Source organism: Aspergillus neoniger, assembly GCF_003184625.1.
Source record: "Aspergillus neoniger CBS 115656 unplaced genomic scaffold BO87scaffold_26, whole genome shotgun sequence".
Lineage (NCBI taxonomy): Eukaryota > Fungi > Ascomycota > Eurotiomycetes > Eurotiales > Aspergillaceae > Aspergillus > Aspergillus neoniger.
The window spans coordinates 115,879-136,266 of NW_020291154.1; the positions used below are offsets into that span (position 1 = coordinate 115,879).

A 20,388-nucleotide genomic window follows, 5' to 3' on the forward strand; every position below is an offset into this window, starting at 1 on the left:
TGCCATGCAGAGGACTATACCCAGAACTGCCTCGGCCGCAGCTCTAGTGTCGGTGCTTGACCCACTGCAGTGACTCCTCGTGAGGCCTTACTGTCAACACGTGTCGGATCGACGGAGGGGCACCACGGCTTGGGGTTGAGATTTTTAATCATAACCCTTTCACTGTTTTTTACTCAACACGTGTGAGTCCATAGAGGGCATTCCACCATGTGCTTCTTTTTTTTTCTGGATCATTCCTCGCCGGTTATCCGGTTTCGAGATTCCGCCGTAGCCGCGAGGTATGCTATCTACTGCAGTTTCTCCGGCCAGGGCGGGTAATACTCGGAGGTGGCTATTGCCATGCCTAACAGAAGTCATAGTCGAGTTGATACAGCTGCAGAAGATACAGTATATGTGTCGGTGGGAAGACCGATAAGGCAGTCAGATCAAACTACGACCCTTCCATTCTCTGCAGCAGAATGTTCCATAAACCCAGTCTGTCAACGGGAAGAACAGCGCGGCGCCCGTATAGTTCCCACACTAAGAATCTTCTGGCGTCCTCGACGTTGAGACCCAGCTGGCAGGATCCAGAGGGGCAAATCTTCAGCGACAAGCCAGCCCTGAATTGTCACTCTCGCTATACTAGTTCAACCCATGTGGCGCATTCGTATGCCACCCGCGCAAAAATCAGTCAACAAAGATCAGCTGAATTGGGTCCTACGTAACGATCTATGTGGGCTTTCCCTACCCATACCGTATACCTTGATCTGGTTTCTTACCAGCATGGAGCCAACTTCACCCTGAGGTCTTGAGGGGTTCTCATCATCCGTCTTGTCGTGTTTCGCGACATGCCAGGAATGCGTACCCCGCCACCTCCATCCTGGCCAAACTTTCTGCTCTGCCGTCCATGGTGGATCCACCTGTCCTACCTGTTCGGGCCTTTCGTTCATAAAGTCAATGGCTCGCTGGATCCACTATGGTCCGGCTTTCAGCAGTTTATTACCAGGTAGAAAATTATGGCGTAATATCTCTCAATTCGAGCGAGCAGGAACTACTTCACACCGCTACATGGGGATATTGAACACTTATGTGAGAGCATCAATTTATCAACCTAAGCTTCTCAATCAATTCCTGCCCAAGTATTCAATTTGGTGACCAGCAATAGTCAGATTATACTGTTCCTCACCAGTATCTGCGAGATTATCTCATCTCTCTGACGTTGAGGGTGATGTGATCACCTGATATAAGAACCAGTTACTCCTAGGTACCTACAGTAAACAAATCGATAACAACCTTCGTAGTACAAGCAGTATAGTATGACCTTCCTCACGTAACGTCAAGTCTTCCTTCACACTGACGAACTCAGATTTCCAGACTGAAGATTTGCCACTAGCTAAACAACAAGGAAAGATGGGACCCCCTTACTCTATTCTAGTCATAGTGCATGTTTATTACAAATCCGCACTTCCCCGCATATACTACTATGCGTCGAGCATGGGAATATGGCTCCGTGTCATCTGTGGTGATAACATGTTCAAGTACATCTTCTATTATCTATATATATTTGGTATTATTCTGTAAATCCTGCTAGTTAGTGTCGATCAGGTGACTTGTATATCAATCACATTATCAGTCCTTACATTGTGAGGACGATCTAGTTTGGGGGGGTGGGAAATTGGATTTGTGACTTTTGTGTGTCTTGGACACGTGATAATACTATCTGAACAATATGGTACCTACTGTCCGACAGACATATGTATAGTATTTAAGGGCATGTAATTAATTTGGCATGCTATGAGAACTATTATTCTTCATCCCGACTACAATGATTCCCTTTTAACATACACCACAGGCCCCTTATACACCCTCCTCCCTTGAACAACATACATCGCCAAACTAATCACAAACACCCCAACGAAGAGCACCACGCTCCAATTGAAATTATTCAAAGTCACAGGGATCTCAGTGGGCCAAAAAGACCAGAACAGCGCAAAGATCACATATACCAACGCTACCGCATTGATCCAGATCCCGTGCTTCCCTAGACTCCACCGTCTCGGGGGCAACGTCTCGGGACATACGATCTTGCGATACATGACGCAGCTGATGGAGATAGCGTAGGTCCACATGAGAGCTGCGACGTTTAGGGAGATGATGGCGTTGAAGGCGGTGTCGGAGCCGATGTTGATGAGAGAGAGAAGGCCGCTGATGATGCATGATAGGGCGATGGCGTTCACGGGGAGTTTGTAGTGCTGGTTGACTTTGGAGATCCAGTTTGAGAAGGGCAGGCCCCTGTCGCGCGCGAATGCGTAGGTCTGACGGGCTGTGGAGGCGTTGAAGAGGATGTTGCTGAAGATGACGGGGATGAGGATTATCGCGGTGAGGCCATTGACGCCGGCGGTGGAGACGGCCTGTTTGAAGACGTAGATGAAGGGGAATCCGGTCGGGTCGTCTAGGGCATCTTTGACCGAGGGCATTGCGAACATGAGGGTGATGATGAGTACGAGGGCTAGGATTCCGTTGCTGAAGTAGCCGCCGCAGATGGCCATGGGGACGTATCGGCCGGCGTCGCGGACTTCTTCGGACATGTGTGCCGTGGCGTCTGAGCTGAGGGATCCGTAGATGGCGGATATTTGCCCGATCATAAGTGCTAGTCCGACGTTGTTCCAGCCGCCGTAGAGGCTGAATTCGGTGAAGACGGCTTTCGCGGACTGACGGGGTGCCATGGCCCAGAGGACGACGATCACCACTACCCAGCAGATGGTGTGGAGGGCTAATAGGGCGTTTTGTATGCGGGGCATCCAGCTGGCGGCGTAGACGTTGAAGAAGTAGATGATCAGGATCATGGCGAAGACGAAAAGGGTGCCTTGCCATCGTTTGGGATCGTAATCGGGGTTGCGCACGCTGATGAGCCCTTGGATGATTGTGCCAGTCAGGAAGGACCCTGATGCGGCGCCGGCTTGCCATGCGAGAACGGACATCCATCCGGTGATGTAGCTGAGGAACTTTTGGTATCGTGGAGAAGCGAATTCGGACACCCAGTGGTACTGGCCTCCTGATGTTGGAGCCATGGACGCCATCTCCGATAATGAGACGATGATGAAGCCGAATCCGACAAAGGTCCACACGTATGTCCACACCAAACCAGCCATTCCACCATCTTCGAGACCTTCATAGTTGGATCTAGTCACACGGATGCGTTAGAGATGAAGAATTGTGGGCTGTTAGGATGTGATAGAGAGGGGATGTGGTACATTAGAATAAACTCCCAGGTGGCCTGCAAGACCGAAGCGAAACTCAGGGCAGCTAGAGGTCGGAGATTTCTCTAGATTCAAATACGAGGTTAGCCACTCATCCTCATTTTGCTCGTCGCTGAAGATGTGCAGATATTTTACCTTGAATTCCTGTGCTTTGCCCATGCGATTCATATCGCTATGGTCATATCGCGTGCCGGCCTCCCCACTACTTCGCTCGCTGGCTTCGATTTCCAGCGGATGACAGCCCGTCGTCACCACTCGGTCGCCCTTCTGAATGCTGCCCGCTTCCCCTGTTGCGGACGACATTTTGGAACACTGTCAACACGTTGAATTGAAATGAAGAGAGATGCGGCTGTGGAGGCTAACTCTGCGACCACAGACTAGATACGAAACGGGAATTCACGCTGTGTGACGTGAGGGATCAAACAAAGAAACCGGCGGCCATTTCCGCCAGCATCCCCTTATTTTCCCTGCAACTGGCCGTTAATTCACTGAGCTGTCTTTCAGGTTAATGGGAAGGAATTTTCTTCCCTCATCATGACTCAAACTGTGGCAGCATCCGGCGTGGGGTTTCCCCAGTCTTTGTTCTCCGACCGCCATCAGGGCCCAGGGGCCCGTGGCAGCAAGGGTCGGAACGCACTCACATGGTCCATGGTCCCCCTCCCGGAGAATGTGGCCAGTCAACATGGATACAAGATGTCGATCTCTGCGGCCTTGATTTCCCAAGGAGGCGCAGACACTCGCACTGTGCTGGCGACGGGAGCAACAGACAACGTGAGCGTGTGTAGCACGGCTCACCAGCTGCGACACTTTGACATGCCCGCCACTCGATCGGCACTCTTGGCCTGCAGGGAATTTCACCCCCCTCTTTCCATCGTGACGAGATGATTGATAGTGTTGACAAGGGAGACACTTGATTACCAGGATCATCTAATTCGAAATTGGGCCATTAAGGAAGGCAGGTTTGATTGCTAATAGGGAACCTCCGGATAACCTCGATGGTCATTGGACCGACCATCTGCCATGGCACGAAATTAGGGCGTGGCTGCAAACCCTTGCCTGAATATTTGCTCTCTTCTTTGATCTCCCTCCTCAACGCAGGCCCAACGTTGTTTAATCGGGTTAAACCCAGACTAACAAGGACGGCTAGGCGCGTGGCATGAGATAGGAATGTCTGGATGTGATCAGGTGCAGTGGTGATAGGAATTAAAGTTTTGGGGGCCCATTCTCGTGGTGGATGGCCACTCTCAGCGAGTCAGCGTGGCCAGCTCCGAAAATAGCTCAATTCTACCAACGCGCGATGCGGAGAGGGAGGGGTCGATTAGCAGTTGATCAGCCGGGATCCAGTTTTGCTGTGCTTATTCGCGTCGGTATCCACCAACGACATGCGATCGGGGCGTACCGTCAAGACTTCGGACTTTCTTGGTGGATGTCTGCTTGTCCTACCGTCCGGCACAGAGGGGTGTGCCAACAATAATGGCTGCCGACCGTTCTTTTCACTTATCGCTTTCATCAGAACACAATCGATCGGGCCATGTGTGCTTGTCTAGGGTCACACATATATCCTATCTTTTCTCGTATAAGCATACCCCCTGTCCGACCAGCTCAGAAAATAACAAACAATCGATGCGTCTCCAACGCGACTGCGGAAAGGCTAAGGTGTCAAGGAGTCACTCAACCCTGTCGGTCAAGGCTGTCAGCCGCAGAAGTAGCCGGCACACCGACCTTACCTCCTTCATTTCAGCGACGCGATCATCCTCGAAGAACCTGTCGGTAGATAATACCGCAATGTCGTGATGGTTTCCCTTCAACAGAAGTGACAGCGGGTTTCAGTCGCAGTGCCGCCTATTGCGATGGCCGTCCTGGCCTCATCGCTTCCTCCTGGAGTTTCCCCTCCATTAACGGAGGATAACGACCATAACCATAACGGACTCGTCGTCATCGTCACTTCACTGGCTCTATTCTTGGTTCTTGCCTCGCTGGTTATCAGATTATTCGCATCATCGAAAAGAGGCCTCATGCTCCAAGATGACCACGTTCTGTTTGCTGCAGCAGTATGTCAACTTCCTCTAGGAGAGCCCGTTCACACACTAATAAATCCTCCGGCTCCACCAGATATGCGCTTGCATCCAAGTATCACTTGTGCTTCTTCAGGTTCACCATGGGTGGGGCAAGTCAAAGGAGCTGATCTCATCCAGTGACTATACGCAGATGGAAAAGGTACGTTATCCGAGCGCAGAGGCCGACTAACGAGCTAATCGCCTTAGGCCGGATACGCAGCGGATCTGTTCTACGTCCTTATCATTGGCTTGTCGAAAATCGGCACCATGCTATTCTATCAAAATCTTTCCTTGCAACGTACGAAGTGGATGGTTAATGTCATTATATCCTCGTGTGGCCTGTGGGCCATGGTCGCAATATTGCTTCTAGCCATTCGATGCAGCAACCGTCCTTGGACTGACATTGATGACGCCTGTGCTGGGTTTTATCCAAGATGGCAAGCCATCTGTGCGCTTGACATTGTTTTGGAGGCCGTGATCCTGGCTTATCCCGCGATAACAATCCGAAACGTGCAAATAAGTATGAGCAAGAAGCTCAAGGTCCTGTCCATTCTCAATTGCCGGATCATGTATGTCACCTATCTACATATGTGCTGAAGCTCAGTATGCTAACACCACTCCCTACACTCCAGATTGATTCCCCTTTCCGCCGTGCATCTATACTATATCCACTCCCAAATATATTCCTCCAACCCCTCGCTTGTCGCGACCTATGCTACCATGGTAGCGGAGCTCCACCTCAGCCTCAGCATCGTTCTTCTGACAGTCTCATGTTTGAAGATGTTCGTGGCAGTCTACGAGGATGATCATGGGTTCGCATACACGGAAGATGCTTCGAACTCTCAAAGTCGCAGCGGTCGCACCCCACAGAAGTCGTGGCGATCCTCTCGCCCGGTCAAAGATCTGGGCTCGTTCGGTAGCAGCTGTATTGAAGAAGAGCCAATCTTAAGAACGGAAGCGACCGCATCGGCTTCGTCACCACCACTTGAAGGGCACCAAAGCAATGCAATATTGAAGAGTGTACAGATATCGGTCACCCGGGAGAGCATTGAATTGGGCGAAATAGCGGGGCCATCTTCTGCTGCGATCCCCAGGTTGACATGAGTTTCTTCATCGGTGAGTTAATTGTATGATTCAGTATGTCTCAATTGTCAATAGATAATCTTAATGAATTGGATCGTTTGTGGGTAACTCACATCCCATTATATAATTCGTACTGTCCGTTAATCGTGCGCCGTGAACATGTTAATCCTCCCATTACTACGTTGCTACATACGGAAAAAAGGGATGACAACGACGATCTAGTGAATTCGGTACTTGACTAATGCCCGACGGCCCTCCGATATATTCTTCCTAAGGAAAACGTTGATGAGTGGCGTTGCTGAAGACGCATGTACGATTCCAATGTACCAATGCATTGGACAGAGGTGACATGTATCCCAATCGGCCTTATTTGCACTTCACTGCCTGATACCGGAAGGCTTCTTGTGCTTGTTCCTCCCGAATAAGTTGCACTCTGTTATGGGCTACAGCCTAGTTGTCTGACTGCCAGCAAGCATTGTGAGTACCCACCCATTCAATTGTGATGATACAATCCCAGAATTCAACGCAATTGTTTACTGAAGCACAACTGTAGCTACAGCGTCATGAGCCAACCCGGTATGGGAGGTTACTATGTTGGAGACAAAAGAATGGTGGATAAAACCTCACTTGCAAGTGAAGAGGACAAATAGCCTAAGAAGAACTGCAACCCGATGGAATGCTTCAGCCAGCCCAGAGCGATCCCCGCACTTCGACGCCTCGGGCTAAAAGCGACCGGGCCCGTGCGGACATTCCCATTCCTGGATTATTTACTCCCCTGCATGCAGACCCCACTGTTTTCTTTTGTTTGACTTGCACATCAGGCGAGCGTGCAATTCAGGCTGTTATTTTAGCGGATGTCACTTTCCATGTGTCCGGTGTACATGACGAACCGCAGACGACGGCCGTGGTTTTGAGTGTATGGTTTACTTAAAGTATGCCGAGATTGCCTTCCAGTCATCACGCACGCTTTGAACCTACGATCGGCATTTGATTCGCCTCTCACGACAATGATACGCCTGGTCTGCCTAGCTTTGTTCTCCTATGCTGTCTGTAGTCTTCCAACCCAGGCAAACCATAATGAACAACCCGTGGTCGATCTCGAGTATGCCAAATATCAAGGCGTGCGTCTTGAAGGGGGTGTCGACGAGTTTCTTGGGATGCGCTATGCATCTCCGCCCATTGGTGATCTGAGATTCCGGGCGCCCCGGGATCCGTCTGCGAATCAAACCCTTCAGAGTGCGACGGAGGTAATATTTTGGCTTTCCAGTCTACAAGTCAACTGATACCCATCTAATACTCTTTCTAGTACGGGCCAATTTGCATCGGCGTAGACGAGGAAGAGTCGCCTGGCGAAATAAGCGAAGACTGCCTGTTTATCAATGTTTTCAAGCCATCCACAGCCACGTCTCAATCAAAGCTACCTGTTTGGCTCTTCATACAGGGTGGGGGCTACGCAGAGAACTCAAATGCCAACTACAACGGAACCCAAGTCATACAAGACTCTGGTGACGCGATCGTATTTGTAACATTCAATTATCGTGTTGGTGCCCTTGGCTTCCTGGCCAGCGAGCGAATTAAGCAGAACGGGGACCTGAATGCCGGACTGCTGGACCAGCGCAAAGCCCTCAGATGGGTCAAACAATACATCGAGCAGGTAATGCTTGTAGCCATGCAGATATTGCAGTGGTGCTGACGTTAACAGTTCGGGGGCGACCCCGATCACATCGTGATTCATGGGGTGTCGGCGGGTGCTGGCTCCGTTGCCTACCATTTATCCGCCTATGGTGGTAAGGATGAAGGGCTATTCATCGGCGCGATCGTTGAGTCGTCTTTTTGGCCAACCCAGCGAACAGTGTCGGAGATGGAGTTTCAGTTCGAACAATTTGTCAATGACACAGGCTGTTCTACTGCTCGTGATCCCCTGCAGTGCCTGCGAACACAGGACATTGCAACCATTCAGAAAGGGAATACTGCCTCTCCCTTCCCTGGGGGAAGCAGCTCCCCACTACCAGATTGGTACTTCCTCCCAGTTACCGACGGTAATCTAGTTCCGGAAGAGTTGTACAATGCGTTTGACGCAGGCAACTTCATCAGAGTTCCCGTCTTGGTAGGCGACGATACCGACGAAGGCTCTAATTTTGCCTACAACGCTAGCAGCAGTGCTGATGTGTCACAATTCTTCAAAAATAACTATCCGAATCTCAATTCCCAGCAACTCGATGCAATCAATCAGGTCTATCCTCGCGGTAAGCTGCTGCCACGGCACGCGGCATACTTTGGTGCTTCCTCCGCGGCATATGGGGACGCAACTTTTACTTGTCCAGGAAACCATGTAGCGTCATCAGCTGCCAAATATTTACCAGATGCAGTGTGGAACTACCGAGTCAACATCATCGATGAATCAAATATCGCTGGTGGCATCGGTGTCCCGCACACGTTCGAGCTACCCGCGATCTTCGGAGCAGGATCGACCGGGACTCTCAGCAGTGACTCGTCGTATCTGAGTTATAATGCAGCTATAATCCCCGTTACGATGCATTACTTCATCAGCTTTGTCCAGGCACTGAATCCGAATACATATCGATATGCAGCAGCGCCAGAGTGGAATACGTGGGGGGAAGGACAGCGTCTCCGGCTGCAGACGAATAATACTGCGATGGAGGCTGTGCCGCCGAACTCGGTTCAGGATTGTGCGTTTTGGAAGAGCCTAAGCGTGCCAATGGAGGTATAGTCCTGGGACTTGGGCAAGCTGTGGACAGTGACGGACATGGGCACGAGCCGTAGTGCTGGATAGAGCCTGAGCGATGGCTTGCATGTAGCCTATATACCATAGCACCGATGCAGTAAGACAGAATGTCATTTGACATCCTGGACCAGCGGAAGCCACCCGTGTCTCATACGACTCAGTATACGAGCACGCCTTATCACCCATGGCAGCTTGGCTGATGGGCCAATCAAATCTCACGGTGACTCAGCGCCCCCAATCTCCGCAGGAGGATTTGGTTCCCCGCAGAGGTTTTTCCGCGCCGATAGAAATGATAAGGTCTAGAAGTATTTATTTAGTATCTCCCAGTCAAGCCGCCTGCTGCTTCTCACACTTGTCAGCCGTGGCCTTGTAGACATCCATTGAAAGCCTGATACTTGTTTGAAGCGGGTCAACATGGCTGCCAAGGACCTGACGACGAGGGAATGGATCAATGCTCTCATTGAGCCTGGCTATCTTCTAGTCTGGGCCCTGCGCTGTAAGTGTGACGCCGTTGGCGATGAATATTGCTGTCACTTGTGCAAGTACCCATCAAGTGAAGCGACGGATATCTAACATACCGACTAGATTATGTCAAGGTCAATTTCGAGACTGTCTTCGGCAAAGGACAAATCCTCGCTCCTCTTCTCCACCAGAGCAGACTGCGTGATGAAGCATTCGGCAAATTCTGGGTAGCTTTCAGCAGTTAGTGCACCGCTTTACTCCTCTCCGGAAGGAATCAAACCTCTAACTCTCCCCAGCGTACCTCCAAGCAAACGCCCCAGCATCATCACCACCCACCCAACCCCCAGACCAAATCATCCGCTCCTCAGACCTAATCCCACCCCTCCTCGCCCGCGCCTCAGGCACCGTCCTCGACGTCGGCCCAGGCACAGGTACTCAAATGCCCCTCCTCCGCTCCCCAGCCATCAAGGCCATCTACGGCGCGGAGCCCTGTCATGGCTTGCACGCTGAACTGCGCGCCAGCGCCACCTCACAAGGTCTCGAGGATAAATACAGCATCCTCCCCTGTGGCGTAGAATCCGCAGACCTTATCCCCGCTCTTCAAAGGCAAGGCCTTCTCAAGACCGACTCTTCGAATGTACCATCCATCCTTGAGAACCTATCCAAGACCAAAGAAGGCGTATTCGACACCATCGTCTGCGTGCGCGTGTTGTGTTCAGTCCCCGATATGCACCGCACCGTCCAGGATCTGTACACCCTCCTCCGACCAGGCGGGAAAATGCTCGTCGTCGAGCATGTAGTTAACCCGTGGCGGACGCCCAAGGGGTCCGTGGTCGCGAGAGCATTCCAAGCCTTTTATGGGTTCATGGGCTGGAGTTGGTATTTGGGAAATTGCTGCATGAATCGGGATACCACGTCTGCATTGAAGCATGCGGCGGATCAGGACGGTGGGTGGGAATCGGTTGAGTTGGAGAGCTGGTTTGAGAGCACGCCGATGCCGTATGTTGCGGGTATTTTGACGAAGAGGGGGTAATTGATTGATAAGTGGGGTTGTACAGGAGTGCGGTAAAGACGGCGTTTGATCGGGGAGTTTGGACAATCATGTTGTTAAGCTGTATTGTTCTTTTCCCATTGCTCGGATGAGTTCGGACTTCGTAGCGTGATGCAAAGTGTCCGAGCAATATCGGACTCTCCCTAATCATCTTATCTGAGAGCGAGATACCCGAGTGAATTGAAAAACCTCCCGACTTAAACCCCCAGGATTGAACCCCCGATCTAAATGGAAAAGCGTCCGAATCAAGGCCCCGAATTTTAAATAGAAAAAACCCCCGGTTTAAGCCCCCGATTCAAGCCCCCGAAGATTGAACCCCCAAGATAAAAAGAAAAACCCTCCGACTTGAGCGCTACGATTAAATAGAGAAACCTCCTGACCTAACCACCCGAAATTTGAACCCCCGAATGAATTAGAAAAAACATTCCGACTTAACCGGCCCCCCAATTAAAGAGAAAAGCGTCGGGATAAGGCCCCAAAATATGTATCCCCAAATTAAATAGAAAAACCTCCCGATTTAAGCCCCCGAAGATTAAACCCCCGAGTTTAAGAGAAAGGCGTCCAAATTATGGCCCTCAAACGTAAACCATCGCCCATATCAATAGAAGAACCTCCCGATTTAAGCCCCCGACTCAACCCAATGACGACTGAATCCCTGAATCAAATAGAAAAACCATACGACTTAAACCACCCGAACATTGAAACCTCCGACTTGAGGCCCCCGAATTTGAACTCCTAAAGTAGATAGGATAGTATTTGAATTAACATAAGTCAATTATAAATCTCCTAATTGAGTGGGAAAACCTCCCGACTTAACCCCCCGGGGATTGAACCTCCGAATAATATAGAAAAGCCACCGACTTGAACCCCCTGATTAAATAAAAAGCCTCCAATATACCTCCCGAATTGAAGAGAAGATCATCCGAACTAAGGCCCCGAATCAATTGAAATACATCACGATCGGACCCTCCAAATTGAATAGAGAATCCTCCCGGCTTAAGCCCCGACGACTGAATACCGAATTAAAAAGAAAATCATACGACTTCAACCACCTGAACTTTAGAACCCCCGACTTAACACTCCGAAGATTGAACCCTCAAGATAAAAGAAAAACCCACCGACTTGACCACCCGAAATTCAATTTCCTGACTTTAATAGCAAAGCCTCCCGACTTGAACCCCCGAATTAAATAGAATAAGGAAAACATCCCGACTTAACCCCCCGAAGATTGAACCCAGGAATTGATGAAGAAAAGCCTCCGATTTAAGCCACCTTAAGTTTAGATCCCTAATCATATAAAAGAACCTCCCAACTTAACCCCCAGGATTGAAATTCGAATCAAATAGAGAAACCTCCCGATTTATCCAACTAAAATTTGAACCCGCGTATTGAATAGAAAAGCCTCCGACAAAACCCCCCAATGACTCAACCTCCGAATTATGTAGAAGACCTCCGGACTTAACACCCCGATTAAATGGTAAAGCCTCCGAATTAAAGCCTTGAATTAACTATAAAAGCCTCTTGATTCAAGCCACCGACTAAACCCCCGAATCAAATAGAGAAATCTCCCGACTTTTCCCCCCGGAGATTGGACCCCCCGAACTACTATTCAGATAAGCCTCCGAATTAAGCTCCCTCATATATATACCCCTCCAATCGAATAGAAAAACCCTCTGAATCAAGCCTCCAAATAAATAGAGAAACCATCCGACTCAACCCCTCACCCCGAAGATCGAACCCCGAATTAATATGGAAAACCCGACTTAAATCCCCCCCTTGGTAGAACCCTCCGAACATTGAACCCCCGAAACCCCCCGACTCGGCTTTCATCGGCGTTTTCACTTGCCGGTGGCTTTCGGCGTTTCGGCGTTTGAGTTGAACCCCCCAGTCCGGGCACGACGCCGAACGCCGAACACCGAAAAGGGATTCGGCGGAGACGCCGAATGAGGGGTGGGTCGGCGTTCCGGAGTTTTCTTTGCTTTCAATGGAATTGTATTCGCCGTGCGATCGGGGAATTTTTACTTGGGAAATACAAGTTGGATTTGTAATTGGAGGGATTCATCTTGATTGTGGGGGTTAGTTATTCGCTACTGAGTGGTTCGGTGGGGTATTTGGGGTGTTTCTTTGGACTTGCTCGACTGCTAGGAGGGGTTTATCTTCGATTGGGGTTCTATTATGGTATATCCAAAGATTATAGCACTAAGTATTAGCAATTAATCTCGCAGATCTTGCAATGGGGGGCTATAATAATGTCATGGATGAGTGGGATGGCAATGTCGAGGGATGGGAGGAGTTTTAATGAATATTGAAGATAATTAGCTGAGAGGCTTGAAAAATTCGTGATATAAAAATAAATATCTGCTTATCTGCTTGTCGTCGAATGACCAGATTATGTATGAATAACTCCCTGGCTTCCCCTTTATTGTACCTATTTAGGTTAGTGATATGCCGGTAACAGCCCATCCATAGCCTAATGGTGGACTCGGTGTTCCTCGCTCGAGTCCCGAACAGAAGCCTTGGACATGCTCATGTCGTTTTACAATTGCAGGGCAAGGAAATGTTGCTTATAGCGTTGTGGGGTTAAAGTGATCTATTGGGTTCTGCTATTCGTAATCATGAATTGTTTAGGAAATCTCTCAGTCTCTGCTAGAGCAGTAATGTCTTACTCCTCGAGGATTGGGACATGATAATCATGCTCTTATAGATGTTACATGAAATAGAGCCTGTCAATAGGAAATTCGGGAATCTTTGTTTCGATGACAGTTTTGGCATTGAGTGATTGACAACATTTACGAAATCTCAACCCTGAAAGCTACGACTACAGTTGGTTTAAAAATGGCTAACTACTTCAAAAAGAGAAGTCCCAGTAGTATATATTGAAATTTAAGCAACGCACAAATCGAAATTCACGGTGAGGCACACGACATCGTGCGTTGGGGCCCGAATAAAAATAGCCGGACATGCAAGCTTGACCCGGACAAGCTTTTCGCTAAGTTCTTGGCTAACCAAGGCCAGACTGTCTGGCTGGCTGGCACCGTTCAGCTAGTGCCAACCTTGAAGGCAACTGATGAACGCTGAATGGACTGGTCGCTGCTGCGCCACTTTTGAGAGTGTGCTGCTGCCTAGTCTCCTCTTTTCTGCCGAAGACCCTGGATATTGCCCGATCGCTCGTGAAGTTTTCACTGCACTCCATGCGGCATCGGTCCGTGTCGACGAGAGCGCATCGCAAATATGGCATATGAACTCTCACGCGATCAATCTGAGGAAGGAGAGCCGTCCTCTTCTCGCGTTTTCGCTAAACACTCCCCTTTGGAGATGGTTCCTGAGGTAGAATCCGATCAGGATGAGAGCAGCTTCGAAACTCTACCTCTGACCAATTTTGGTCCTAATCGTCGGCGACGGCGAACCATCACTCGAGTACATCGCGGCAGGCTGCGCAGTCTATGTAGTTCCTGGAAATGCCGTCATTTGTATTGTCACATTCACCCGTACTCCCGGAGAGCCTTGCTCTGCAGATTCGTAAAGCGTCCCTTCTGGGGTGTCGTTATCGTGCTGTGAGTATCGCTTGTCACCTGCAGCTGCATCAATGGTCGCTCGCTAATCGCATCAAGCGGCCTCCTCAAAATCGCCTCCCTCTTTTGGTCTGGCTTAGTCTACCTCTTTCCAGACGACCTTGATGCCCGTCTCGACGCCTGGGTCTTCCCTGCCGGTCGCCCATCCATATTCTCGCATTGGACCACCCACGGTGTCGTCCCCGTGCGATGCCACTCACACAATGACTACTGGCGCGATGTACCACTCCATTCGGCCCTTACCGCCGGCTGTATCGGTGTTGAAGCTGACGTCTGGCCATCCAACAATGACTTGCTCGTCGGACATACCCCTTTCACACTGCACCACGAGGTCACTCTCCGCAGCCTGTACCTCAATCCTCTTCTAGACCTGCTCCAGAAGCACAACACGCGCTCGAGCCAACTCGAGCCCGCGCACCATCCCGGCAGCTTCCGCGCCGGAGTATTCTCCAGCGACCCATCACAGACCCTGGTCCTGCTCATCGATTTCAAAGAGCAGCCGGAGGCCACTTGGTCCATGGTGATGGAGCAACTCCAACCCCTCCGTGACGGAGACTACCTCACCTATTTCAACGGCACAGACATCATCACCCGGCCCCTCACAGTCGTCACTACCGGCGATGCGCCCTTCGATCGCATCACATCGAACCAAACATACCGCGACATCTTCTACGACGCCCCGCTAGACCAGCTCGCCCTCCTTCCACCCAGTACCGAACAACCCGATCATCCAAATCCAGAAGCAGAGCCCACCTACTCGTACAAGAATAGCTACTATGCCTCTGTCGACTTCCGCAAGACTATCGGCAGTCTATCCCGCAATCGATTCTCGCAGGGACAGCTGGAGCTGGTCCGCAAACAGGTTGAAGCTGCGCACGCGCGGGGCTTGAAGGTGCGGTACTGGGGAACCCCGAGCTGGCCGCGGGGTTTGCGGAACCATGTTTGGCATGTGTTGGTGCGGGAGGGAGTGGATTTGATTAATGTGGATGATTTGAGGGAGGCCACGAGGCAGGATTGGAGGAAGCATCGGAGTTGGTTTTTTTGATGGTTGTGGATGGAGTAGCATAGTTCTGTGGGTATATATGTTGGTGGAGTTATGGAAATGTGAATGTGAATGTGAATTACTCATTGATGTTGCTTTGTCTTATCTGGGTAAATGGTTCAATATGCAATAATCCGGTAAAGTAGAGAAGTATGGGAACTTAATCAACGCTGATAAGGTATTGACATCGCAAAAATTTTACGAAAAGGGAAAGTCCTAGTGATTGGGAGTCTTCTAGAAATAACAGACGCGATAGAAGAACAATATATCCAACGCATAAACATGGCTTTCTCTAGGAATCTGCCATATAAATATCCATCAGTTTCAACCACTACGTACATACAAGTAGTGGCAACGGGGCATCTTCGGAGGCGGATAAATCCCTGCACCGACCGCATCACGAAGTCCCCTTGTCTCCAGGAGGAAACCAATTTCACCATTACATATAGCCCAATTCTGTCACGGCTGTGTCAGAATCCAGTGGTCCATAATTTCCGTATCTCCTTCTTCCTAATAAGTTCTGCTTCTTTGATTAACATGGACTACTTTGAAAGTGATCTCGTCAAGCCTCCAATTCCATATACCAAGGGGTGGAGATTCAGTGCCCGATCACATACTACACCAGCGCCCACACCAGTGACCCTAGATGGATGTCGCAACTCCGACAATGGGAGAGAAGAAGGAGCAACACTCGGTCCTGTGGCTCGATGCTGCAAACATCCTCCGCTACCAGGGGATCTTGAGCAACATACTGTCGACCTTGAGGTCTTGGACCCTATAAGAGTTGGTGACGGACATAGTGCACAAGTCTTTAATGTCTGTGTCCTGAAGCCAGAGTCCAACACCGAGACATTTCAGGGGACAAGGAACTTGGTTGCTAAGGTGTATGATCCACTCTACCTCAATGATCACGGCGGTTATCTCAATCCATTTCTTTGCGTGGACAAGCATTACACCCATGAGGCACAAACGTATCGGGTGCTCTCCGATCTCCAAGGGGACCTGATACCCCGCTTTTATGGGTCTTATTCTACCGATATCAATTGTCAAGATATCGGTGACGACGCGGAGACAAATGAAATGTGTTCACGGACTGTCCGCCTGATCTTGATTGAGCATGTCCCTGGTAAATCGATACTACAAGCCGGCCCAGGCAATTTCCCCCCACGGGATCGTCAGCAAATCATGGAATCCGTGATAGAATTTGAGTCCGAGGTCTATAGACGAGATATACTACTTACCGACTTGAGTCCCAGGAATGTCATGATGGTTCCACCGGGCTCGCGCCGGCAATGCAACCTTGTATTTCTGGACTTGGCTGGCGCTCTCTTCGGCCGAAAGCTGGATGAGCCGCTGCTTGCCGGTAGGGAGTTTTTCCTCGGGCAGTACATCTCTCCAATACTGCGATGGAAGAAGGGTATGAAGCTTGAATTCGACGACTGGATTGACTGGGAATGGGCAGACTGGGTCGATGCGGAATTTGCTCATACCGCCCACACTATCACTCCGGCATTGCGTGAGAGATACAGTAAGAAATAGGTGTGCCCAAACGGCAGGATGGTTTCATGACTATTTTTCCTCTGCAAACCAACCGGATTCTACACACATCAGTGCATTCGAAACCAGGTTCAACCAGTTGAACTGCAATGCCAGCTCAGATGACATACCTCTATCGACGGGCATCGGATGGCAGAGTCTGACTGATCTTGGGGTGATACGGCAGGCATAATCACCAGGAAGCCCACGACACGCACTTGTGTGAATCATTCAAAGTCTATGCGCCTATTGCACTGGCCTAGAATGTACGTTTAAATAATTGGTTGATCGAAGCTTGTGAACGGCTTACCCTTGCTCTGAGTCATATGTTACTGCAGAATAATGGCGTGAGCAGGAAATGGGGATACAATGCCATACCACCTTCTCGACGAGCATAACACAATACCTCTCGGTCTGATCAATCCGCGGATGCGTGACAGTCACTTCGAGCACAACAACAGGAGATACGATCTGTCCTCTCGTTTTCTGGTATGTTCTCTCTAAAGAGGTCTATTTAGTATGCGGGAAAGAGAGCTATGGGCTCAGACGTGCCATTTCCATTTCATGGCGTAATACCACCCCTCGTTGACGCAGACGAAACTACATCTAGCATTTCTCCACTACTCCGAATATGCTGGTTTTCAAGCGTCATAAAACAATAACATCAAGGACGCAAGTTTTATGATATAATTGCAACAGGAAAGTCATTTGCTTAATCACAATATACAGACACATCCAAGCACGTAGTGATTGCTTTAGACGCCCTGCTTCGGATTGCTATTGGTACTCCGTAGTGGCACGAGTATTTCCGTATTTCCGTTACTTGCCACGTGTAATCCGTCACCGTCATAAATCATGCACTGTGTGATGTGCGTAAAGCAACATTCCTTTTTTTGGATCTGATGTAATGATGGGATCTAGTGTGACTTTTGTGGGTAATGAGTGCTACTACTCATGCGGGGGTTCTGTCCACGAGATGCACCTAACCTGGATATTACTTACTACCACTACGTGGGACGATGACATTGATTAGGATCCGATTTGCGGAGGCTTGGCCTGGGGAACCCCACACTAGATCCAGTGTGCTTATGCAGGTGCTATGATCTTCTCGAAGTGCAATCGAAGACACATGTGGGTCTACTAACTACAATGGCGCTAGAAGTTCCATGTGTGAAGGGTATGATAAAAATCTGTATTCAAACAGTATGTCCAAGGGTCATCGCTGAAAGTTCGACAAATGCAAAACTATGTACATCAAATGCTTCGTATCACCAAATCATGGCATGTGTTTCTGTTTTTTTACAGCTTCTCCTGGGTCTTGCTGGCCTTGTTGAACCGCTCGAAGGAGGAGACCGGGGGAGCGGAGTTGGGGTTGGGGTGGTGCTTCTTCAGAGCCATGGTGACGTTGTACTCCAGGTCGAGCTGGGCCTTGGGGTCATTGGTCTTGGGCTTGAAGTCGACAACCAGATCGTCCTTGACGGCGAAGACGGAGTCGATGTCGAGGTGAGGGTCGTCGGAGGGGTAGATCTGGTTGATGACGGTGGCGTAGTCGGGGTGGGTGATCATCAAGTGAATGTGGGCAGGACGCATGGGAGAGCGGTCCATGATGTTGAGGAGAACACCGGCAGGACCGTCGGTGGGGAGAGAGTAAGGAGTGGGGTGGTAGCAGTACCACCAGAACTCGCCCTTCTCGTTGGAGCGGAACTTGCCGCGAAGGTTGTTCTCGGTCTGGTTGGGGTCCTGGAAGTCGTACTGGCCGTTGGCGGAGGCTTGCCAGATGTCAAGAACGGCACCGACGATGGGAGCACCAGTCTCCATGTCCTTCAGAACACCGTGCATGAAGGTGACCTTTCCGTTGGGGTTGGGGTCCTGAATGATGCTGTCGCCGAGCTCACGGAAGGGAGCGTTGGGAGACCAGAAGGGACCGAGAATGACGTTGGAGGTGGGGGAGACACCGTCCTCAGTGATGATCTTGTTGGCGATCTCATCGACGAGACTGTGGGGAGATGAAAGTTAGCTTTGAGTTTGCTGCGACCGCTGTTGTTGTGTAGTTGGACTTACGATTCCAGACCGATGACATCGCAGATACGGTGGCACTCGTTACGGATGGGAGTGCTGATCTTTCCGATGGAGTTGATGAACTCGACACCAAGCATCCACTCAGCGGAGGTAAGCTCAACCTCACGAGCGAAGTCGTGAATGTGTCTGATCAGGGCGCCAAGGACCACACGAGCACGCTCGGGGGTCTTGGGTCCCATGGAGTTGACCACATAGGGAGTGAAGTTAGGGTCGAAGCGGCGGTTGGTAGACATGTTGTCTGTGTGTGTGTGTGTATGTATGGTATGAAGAGGAGAAAGGTAAAAGGTAAAAGGTTGAGAGAGGAGTGAGATGTAGAGTGATGAGAGACAAAAACTCAGCGAGGTCTGGAGGGTCTATATACACGATGAATTTGGTCGTGGCAAGTCTGGATAGAACGGCGAGCGACGGCAAATCGATCGGCTACAACTCCGTGTGGGGACAGTGCGACGGTACCAGACACCCAAAGTTACCGTTGCCACATGCCGACGGATCTGATGGGTTGCATGATGCGATGTTTCAGTTTTCGCAGTTCGTAGTGGGAACAGCCGAACGACGGCAGGTTGCATTTGCCTTGCCGAATTAGCAAGATTACCTGCATATCAAAATCGATAATTGATTCTGATATCAATCTGCATTGCTGCGCGGTGATCCCCGGGGTTGCTCTTACCCGCGGGTAAGTGCTCCCTGTCTTCCCCAGCTCTCCGCCTTCCTATCCGGACTGACGCCTCCTCGACGAACTGTTTTTCCGCCCTGCCGTTCACCTACCGACCAACAGCCTTGCTGGAATGGGCTGATTACACTTCTGGGCTACTAAGTACTATTCTCAAGGTGTGGACCAATCAAGATGGTTCAAGTAGTAATCCTACTTGGGGAAGTAGCTGAGCCTTTTGTCAGCTCTTCGATCTCTTCCCGATTCAAATGGCATCTTACGACATACCATCATGAATACACAGAATAGGTACTTCAATTATATTGGACTTTATTTCTAGTAGTAAATACAGAAGAACCTGTCACGATCAATGTCCTGGCAATCCCTCAATGCTGCTCTTAATTCTGCCGGCAAGTCGACGGCTGGCAATCCGGGGGCGGGGGCGGGGTGACTGCCGGGGGGAAAAACAAAAACCTGCGCTCTTCCCCAAAGAGGACAGCGGTGTGTGTGCCTTTACTTTTTGACGGGTTCTAATTGGCGCTGACCCTTTCCGGCCTCGAAGCCGATATGAGACCGGCATCCGGGCAGGACCCCGTTGCCGTTGGGCACGTGCCATCCTTAATCTCGGGATTGACAAGCGGGGCGGCATACCGATGCCCCGGTAAGAATGACCCCAGGTCAACCACGCTGCACTGTAGGGCAGTATCCGGGGTGGTGATTAACCACGGCTACCCCTGGGTGTCGTATGATTGTAAGCCGGGGGAGTGGATCTACCCTCTTCCCTCCCAACACGGCATCGCTGCCGAATCTGATTCACTCTTCCGTCGAGTTGAGAAATGCGGATGAGCTACCGGTAGAATCAACTATCTACT

General features: G+C 50.2%; 6 protein-coding genes across 6 annotated transcripts; 4 read left to right on the plus strand and 2 right to left on the minus strand.

Moving 5' to 3' along the window:
• Positions 1-1,799: 1,799 nt before the first annotated feature.
• Positions 1,800-3,542, minus strand: BO87DRAFT_398984 (GABA permease; the record flags this gene model as incomplete). The annotated part of the gene is made up of 3 exons (XM_025625402.1): positions 1,800-3,162; positions 3,234-3,304; positions 3,375-3,542. The coding sequence occupies 3 exons, from the start codon at positions 3,540-3,542 to the stop codon at positions 1,800-1,802; spliced, it is 1,602 nt and encodes a 533-aa protein (XP_025477383.1).
• A 1,320-nt stretch (positions 3,543-4,862) lies between these two features.
• On the plus strand, positions 4,863-6,482 carry BO87DRAFT_363732 (uncharacterized protein; the record flags this gene model as incomplete). Its single annotated transcript, XM_025621707.1, has 5 exons — positions 4,863-5,009; positions 5,060-5,290; positions 5,352-5,456; positions 5,504-5,865; positions 5,929-6,482. 5 exons carry the CDS (start codon positions 4,863-4,865, stop codon positions 6,398-6,400), a joined length of 1,317 nt encoding a protein of 438 aa, XP_025477384.1. The 3' UTR covers positions 6,401-6,482.
• Positions 6,483-7,386: 904 nt separating this feature from the next.
• BO87DRAFT_313977 (EstA precursor) lies at positions 7,387-10,620 on the plus strand (the record flags this gene model as incomplete). Its single annotated transcript, XM_025619640.1, has 6 exons — positions 7,387-7,626; positions 7,686-8,033; positions 8,082-9,104; positions 9,531-9,621; positions 9,711-9,827; positions 9,884-10,620. The coding sequence occupies 6 exons, from the start codon at positions 7,387-7,389 to the stop codon at positions 10,618-10,620; spliced, it is 2,556 nt and encodes an 851-aa protein (XP_025477385.1).
• A 3,195-nt stretch (positions 10,621-13,815) lies between these two features.
• BO87DRAFT_378579 (uncharacterized protein) lies at positions 13,816-15,409 on the plus strand. The gene is made up of 2 exons (XM_025623822.1): positions 13,816-14,192; positions 14,250-15,409. Exons 1-2 carry the CDS (start codon positions 13,954-13,956, stop codon positions 15,253-15,255), a joined length of 1,245 nt encoding a protein of 414 aa, XP_025477386.1. The 5' UTR covers positions 13,816-13,953; the 3' UTR covers positions 15,256-15,409.
• A 510-nt stretch (positions 15,410-15,919) lies between these two features.
• Positions 15,920-16,791, plus strand: BO87DRAFT_398988 (uncharacterized protein; the record flags this gene model as incomplete). Its single annotated transcript, XM_025625403.1, has 2 exons — positions 15,920-16,017; positions 16,053-16,791. The coding sequence occupies 2 exons, from the start codon at positions 15,920-15,922 to the stop codon at positions 16,789-16,791; spliced, it is 837 nt and encodes a 278-aa protein (XP_025477387.1).
• Positions 16,792-17,957: 1,166 nt separating this feature from the next.
• Positions 17,958-19,139, minus strand: BO87DRAFT_378582 (putative catechol dioxygenase). The gene is made up of 2 exons (XM_025623823.1): positions 18,850-19,139; positions 17,958-18,784 (listed from the first exon to the last, which is right to left on the minus strand). Exons 1-2 carry the CDS (start codon positions 19,098-19,100, stop codon positions 18,088-18,090), a joined length of 948 nt encoding a protein of 315 aa, XP_025477388.1. The 5' UTR covers positions 19,101-19,139; the 3' UTR covers positions 17,958-18,087.
• Between the last annotated feature and the right edge of the window lie 1,249 nt (positions 19,140-20,388).